General features: G+C 44.9%; 1 protein-coding gene across 1 annotated transcript; it reads right to left on the reverse strand.

Annotated features, from left to right (window-relative positions):
- Window positions 1–2,252: 2,252 nt before the first annotated feature.
- On the reverse strand, window positions 2,253–4,831 carry alx1 (ALX homeobox 1). The gene is made up of 4 exons (XM_068739822.1): window positions 4,642–4,831; window positions 4,002–4,291; window positions 3,535–3,663; window positions 2,253–2,594 (listed from the first exon to the last, which is right to left on the reverse strand). Exons 1-4 carry the CDS (start codon window positions 4,829–4,831, stop codon window positions 2,253–2,255), a joined length of 951 nt encoding a protein of 316 aa, XP_068595923.1.
- Window positions 4,832–7,206: the final 2,375 nt, after the last annotated feature.

A 7,206-nucleotide genomic window follows, 5' to 3' on the forward strand; every position in this document is an offset into this window, starting at 1 on the left:
GCTTTCTGCTTTTATTAAATGACCTCTCCGCCTGAGAGAACTTAAGAAAGGCTCGTAAGAAAACGGCCGTTCTGAGGAACAGAATATAGACCCGTGTCGGGCGGTTCTGTGGATTCTGTCTTCAGACATCGGCGCTGAGCGACGAGGAGAACAACAGCAGGAAGACAGCAAGATCTCTGTTCGCCAACCGCCGGCTTCATTTTTCATCTGTCTGCCCGTGAAACGTTTGATGTAGCTGTGTTTCTCCGTGTCAACCGCCCTGTGGGTGTGTGTGAAAACACGCACTCACACACACACACACAGGCCTGTCCTCCCCCATGTGAGGTAGTGCTGGAAGTTGGGAGGCAGGGGAGGGAAGCTCTTATATTGGCTGCGGTTAACCTGAAAGGGTCAAACCCATTGGAGCTGTTGATGGATCTGGTCTGCACGAGCTTCCCGTCTCGCAGGCTTGTTCCGTGTAGAGCGTGTTCACAAACACGCTCACTTGTGCACATGTGTGCAAGCGCCATCAGCCTCTGGATGCCGAGTCCCGCTGCCAAGAAGACGGATGGATGCGGCAGGGAGGGGAGGGCAAAGGGGATGCAGGGATGGTGGAAAAACAAGGTGATGGATTTAAAAGAGCAGCTGGGAGTTAAGGAAGTCACACCGGTGGACGAGGTCAGTCCGAAGGGGAGGAGCCACACCTGCAAACTGTTGGTGAACTGGCAACATCACACGTCACAAACCTTCACACCTGAGGTCCGTTGTTAAGGAACAACCGTTAAAAAAGAAAACAGTCTAGACCAAAGAAATAATGCCAGAGTGCAAATAATGAAGGAAAAGTGAAAGAATAAACAGAGATGACATAAAGATATGTTTGATGAGATGATCCTGAGTTAGATCCACATCCAGGAGGGTTCATTCGTGTTGGGTCTTCTTAGTGTCGGGAGTCTTTGTTCATTATTCATTCATTAGGATTTCATATTGTGCTTAAATTGTTCACAGGTTTCAGTTGAGCGCTGCCGAGCATCGTCCCAGAAAACGTCGGTTGTTGCTGCATCTTTGGTCTCAATGAAAACTGAAATTGTGTAAAAGATGATGTGAATTAAAATATACAGGAAAACACAAAGCGAATGTTTGTCTTTAGTTTACGACAGGAAAGAGACGAAATTATTTATGCAGTCAGTTTCAATCGATTCATTTTAATTCAAAAGTTCAAAAAAAATGTTTTTATTTATTTCTTAAGCAGATGTGATTATTTTAGGAAAATACTTTTTGATCTAATTTTGAACAAAACTAAAAATGTAAATTGAAAACCCGGAGAATATAATGGATCATTTTATATTCTAATATAATAATAATTCGTTGTGAATATTTGGGTGTTACTTTCTGTTAAATATGAATGCATGATTTTAACACACTTAATTAAACTAGTTGTATTATTTAATTGTAGTTTTAATAAACTCAAACACCGCAATAATGACGTCAGAGACTATACGTGTCCATAACAGGAACTTTAGTGCCTAAACCAGTATTTAACCCACATGTGGGATCAATGAAAAACACGCCACCGTCGCGCAGAGCAACAGTGACGTATCTGTGACGTGTTTACGCGTCTGTTCGCGAGGTTTTGATGACGTCAAAATACATTTAGAGAATTGTAATTTAACCACTGTAAAGAGAGGACAGCCATGCTTGAATCAAGTAACACTCTTTTATTATGCTTCCACCAGATAAAATGACACACGTGCACGCTCGTTTAAACCCTGCGTCGTGGGTATGTCACTGACACGCAAAGCGCGCACGGACGCGTCGGTGCGTCCAACAGTTTCTGAGTCGAGGCGGGGATGAAGAGGAAAGGTGCGCGTAAAGAAAGCTCATAAAGGCCGTAGTGGTTTGGGGGACCCCCCCGCGTGGACCCACCTCGGGACAGAGCACCGGTGGAGTCTGGAGTTTTTCCACGCCTCGTTCTATCCCACGGAGGGGGTCCCGAATCCCCGATTAGGATTCGCGTACCGGCGCGTTTTAGCTGCAGCTGCTGCTAAATTATTTCGTTTTTCGTTTGCGCTTCTTTAAAATAAGCAGAGCAGCGCAAACCCAGACGCGCTTCCTGTTCTCTGTCCCCCCCGGTGTTCCGTTCCATGCGATGGATACGTCACTCCGTGCGTAAAATCAGATCTGCGGCTCGTTTTTAGAACGGGATCAGAGAGACTGCAGGTCGATCCCACACTAAAGACCCACGTCAGACTCCGGACACGGTTATCGGGCCCAGATCAAATGGCCCACGAGATGTTGGCCGTGTGCTCCTTGGCCTTCATGCGCAGCACGGCGATGCTGGACGAGCGCCTCTCGAACTCCGGTTTGGTGTCGAAGGCGGGGTGGCCGGTGGCCGCCGGCGGGAGGAGGGAGTCCGCGCTGAAGAAGTTGTTGAGGGAGACGTGGCCGAACTGGTTCTGCTGATTGGGAAAGCCCACGTAGCCGTGATCCGTGGCGCTGGAGGCCGAACGGGGGGAGTGCGGGTAGGACGTGACGCACGGAGGGGAGCCGCGGGGCAGCATGCAGGAGGAGACCACGGAGCCAGCAGGAGCAGGGCCCGACCACAGGTTGTTTGGGATCTGTCGGGGGGTGCAAGCAGGAGGAGAATCGTTTTCATTTCCGTTGCAGGAAAATGACATTTGAGAGAATTTATTTATTTGAATGACAAACGTGTTTTAAATGCATCCAAACAAAGGAGGTGCTTTAAGTGGATATTTAATATCAGCAAGTCCTGCTTAGTGCGGAGATTTCAAAATGCATTTCTAAATCTCCACAGAAGCACCACCTCAGATAAAGAATAAAGATAAGAGGACAGTGTGCGTGGAAGAATAAAATATAAGCGGAATTTAAACAGACATAAAATATCTAATTAAATCATCTCTTTTGTCTGCAGCACTTAAGAACATGTTTTATGTTTTTCCTCTAAGCGCAAAGCCGAAACACTAAAGAGTCCACAGATGTGGACGATCTGTCCCCCACAGAAGTTTGATGTCCGACTTCTAACTGGACCGAACCGACAGCTCCGTCACATTCGTGATTCCAATTCAGTCCAACATAAACGTCAAGCGATTCACAAAGAAGAGGCAAAACATTTTAATCGATACGCGCGGACATGGAATGACCACGAGGAGGTAAACGCATCCAGACTGGGTCTGCTGGGCTCGGTTCGGACGTGTTCAGAAAAACCCACAAACCAGCAGAAGTTTGGTCAAGAGTTGGACTCAGCTTTAGATCGCCTTCCTGACGCGCGCGTAACGATGGGGGGGTATATGGGCTCCTCGCTGACGTCGCCCGTCTCCTCTCACCTCATCTGGTATACCTGACCTCTGTCCGCGCAGCAAAGATGAATGTTCATCCAGCGTGAAATCTGATATAAGGCCATTCATTCCACGCGTGACACCCCACGGAGGCTCCAATCAGCGTCCGCGGCCTCTTTATCTGAAAGACGCGTTTCATCACGCGTGATGGATAGAGCAGAGTGGCGCGCGCGGCGCGCGGACAGATGTGACGATCACTCGCCTGCGCGTAGCTGTCGGTCCTCGGTAACACGGATAAATCGTACGTGGCGGCGAAATGGCTTTTCGCCTGCTGGATGTGACCGTAGCGCTCTCTCTTCCTCCACTTGGCTCTTCTGTTCTGAAACCAGACCTTTGCGCGTGGAGAAGAGACAAAGCAGAGACAACGAGAAAGACTTAATCCTTTGACGTGACGTGCGTGGTCCCTAACCTATCGCGCACGGCCCACGCGGAGCTGCAGCAGGACAGAACATAAATCTGTCTGCGCCTAATTGAGATGAAATCGTTCATTCAAGTGATTTATTTTAATTATAAATCAGATTTTCAGTGTATTTATGAGCTGAATAAATTAATTTGTGGCTTTGCGCACAGCACGCACGCGGGAGAAGTCGTCCCTTCTCTGTTTTATGGCATCATTTTTGTCCACGCGTGGTGCTAACAAAACACGCGTGTGCTGATAAAACCCTATACCTGCACTCTGGCCTCGGTTAATTCCGTCCTCATGGCCAGCTGTTCCCTCACGTACACATCTGGATAATGGGTTTTCTGGAAGACCTTCTCCAGCTCCTCCAGCTGCGCGCTGGTGAAGGTGGTCCGGTGTCTCCTCTTCTTGCTGCTGGACACGTTACTGTCGCACTTGTCTCCGATGTCGTCCAGATCCGTTTTCTCCTGGCCGGTGGTCACCGGGGACGCGCGGAGGGTGCAGCAATTATCCATCGAGCGCAAAGTGTCTTCGTCCGTTTTTTGCACACCGTAACTCGCTGCAACGGACAAGCGTGCAAATCAAGACACGTTTCATGTTTTCATATTTGTGACTGTATAATTCAAGCCCGCACGCAGTGCGTGAAAGCCCTGCACGTGAATACGTTTAAAAGTTTAGAGGTCCTTTAAGCAAAAATCGGATTATATTTCAATATGTTGTTTTTTTATGGTCTAAAATCCAAGTAGAATAATCACCAAAAAAAAACGTTTTGTGAAATGATCACATGAAAAGATTAGCGGGGGAAAAAATCCTCCTTCCATTTTTTTTACTTCACACGAACGCGTAATGCCTCCTGTAAAAACACATGCGGGAATAATCTCTTCCAAAAAACAAAGCACTTTTACGCACCAGTCTGGTCCCCGCACGGCGAGGAGCAGTGATCGCCGCTTTGGAGACCGAAGGCCTGCGCACATTTTGGGGACGCCTTGGTGAAGTATTGCGCGCCGTCCAGACTCTCCATGACTTGGTCCATGTAGTAATCACTGGCCCTCATCACTTGGCTTTTCAGTGAGAACTTCTCCTCCATGTACTCCATCATCTTCACCGAGACGCGCACGATTTAATCAAACGTCACCATAAAATATGAACAATTACCTCGTCCTGAAATTTGCCCGTCGTCTTTATAGCCCCAAAGAGAACGGGACCCTTAAAGAGCAGCCCTCCCCTCGTGCGTAAAAGCAGCACACAACTCCTCCCACGACTCGAATCGAAACCAGACACGACTCTGATAGGAAACAATCAAAAGTTACTTTAATTTACGACATGTTTAGACATCCAGAATGAGGCAATAAATTATGGACGAGCTGTGACTGAACGGGATTTAATCTGAGTCCTGGGATGGGCAGGATCTCTGCAGCGCATTCATGTCGTTAATGTCTGGCACTATAAAAACCGAGCTTTATTTTTATTGTAATGATTATTCTGGGACACTTAAACCTAAAATGTTCATGATTAAAATGCTGAATTTGTTTCCTGTGACGTCTGTGAAAACGTTAAACTGCTATTGACCGATTTCAGATTCAAATTATATGGGAAAAACAAATACATTTAAAGATTGATAGAAAAAAATACGATATTTTTTTTATTTAATGAATATTTAAAGCTGCAGAAGGAATCTCACATCTCACAGGAAATAATCCCCCAAATCTAATTTATTTTTATTTCATTTCATTATATTTATTATAACATTTAAGGTACCAATATATGCGGCTTTAAATGCGTCAGGTTTAAACCGTCAACGGGCATTTCTAAAATATAGATATATATATATATATTTCTTTACATCCTGAAAATAAAATGCAAAAATAAATATTTGATTTGATCGGAGGCATAAAACTAAAATCTGCTTTTGTCCAAAGGGACTTTTCTAGATTCCGGTTGGAAACGGATCACTTGGTACAGATAATTTCTTTATTCGGACTCGTTGCCTGTGATCTTGACGCACGTCCCTGCTCGGATTGCGCTCAAAGAAAGCCAATAATAAAGTCAGATTTCAGTGCGTCAGTTCCTACAAAAGCGATGATGATTCAAAACTTTATCTTCAGTAAAAAATATTGCTTTAAATTATCAGCATTAAATTATTGCTAATGTCGGCCTGCACAGGATCCACATGTTTGAATGAAAAAACCTTTATTGAACCAGGGGCAGGCAGGATGAGCATCTTATGTTACCGCCTCCACCTCCACGGCCTCGGTTCGCTCTGGGGTCAGTGGCAGTTACCTGGAGCTCCACAGTGCCACGGGAGGAAAAATAAAAACAAATAAAGGCGGTGGGGGGGCGTCTTATTGGTCTTCTATGATGGCCCCACCCGCTGAGGAGAAAATGTGAAACGTTCACTTTGGTCTGTAAATTCCTGCTTTATGCAGAAGACGCAGACTTGCATGTTGTGGACTCATTCAGCCCCCCCCCCCCCCCCCCCTTCTTCATGTGAGCCACCTGAATGGATCTGGCAGAACCGCCAGTTAGAACCCGATGAGAACCCGTCACGGTCAACATGTGGCTGCATAAAGTGGATTCAACAAGATGCTCATTCCAGCCTTCGAAGTCATGGGTTCGAGTCCACGACTTTGAGTTTCCAGAAAAGCGCTATATAAATAAAATGTATTATTATTATTATTAAATATTACGTGTGACTGAAACCAGAACCAAGCCGCCAGCGAGGGACCGAGTAAACCAGATCCAACGATCCGAGGAGATCAGTTTAATAAGAATGTATTGATCAACACAGAATACGATTTATCATTTTTATTTCATTTACCATTAGGCCAATCAAAAATCAATAAATCGACCAGGAGCAGTTTTAACACGACTTTAAATGCATATATAAATTCAAATCTCTTCTAACTTTCCAACAAATCTTAAACTGTTTTACAATAACTAATTCAGATATTCTGTATTTCAAAACCAGCCACAGAAACATGGAGGAAATAAATCCTGAAATTACCCAAATAATTTCATCATCAGATTTGATGAAAAGTTGCAAGTTAAACATTGTTAGTAACACACCGATTCATTATTAATTTACACATGTATACATTTACATATAAAATCCTCTGTGTGTAACTTTGTCAAGATCTTGATGTTAATCTGACTGGATGATGTTACTCTTACTGGGTGTTGTTAATCTGACTGGGTGTTGTTAATCTGACTGGGTGTTGTTAATCTGACTGGATGATGTTACTCTTACTGGGTGTTGTTAATCTGACTGGGTGTTGTTAATCTGACTGGGTGTTGTTAATCTGACTGGATGATGTTACTCTTACTGGGTGTTGTTAATCTGACTGGGTGTTGTTAATCTGACTGGGTGTTGTTAATCTGACTGGGTGTTGTTAATCTGACTGGATGATGTTACTCTTACTGGGTGTTGTTAATCTGACTGGGTGTTGTTAATCTGACTGGATGATGTTACTCTTA

This window comes from Brachionichthys hirsutus, chromosome 5 (assembly GCF_040956055.1).
Source record: "Brachionichthys hirsutus isolate HB-005 chromosome 5, CSIRO-AGI_Bhir_v1, whole genome shotgun sequence".
In the NCBI taxonomy this organism is placed as follows: domain Eukaryota; kingdom Metazoa; phylum Chordata; class Actinopteri; order Lophiiformes; family Brachionichthyidae; genus Brachionichthys; species Brachionichthys hirsutus.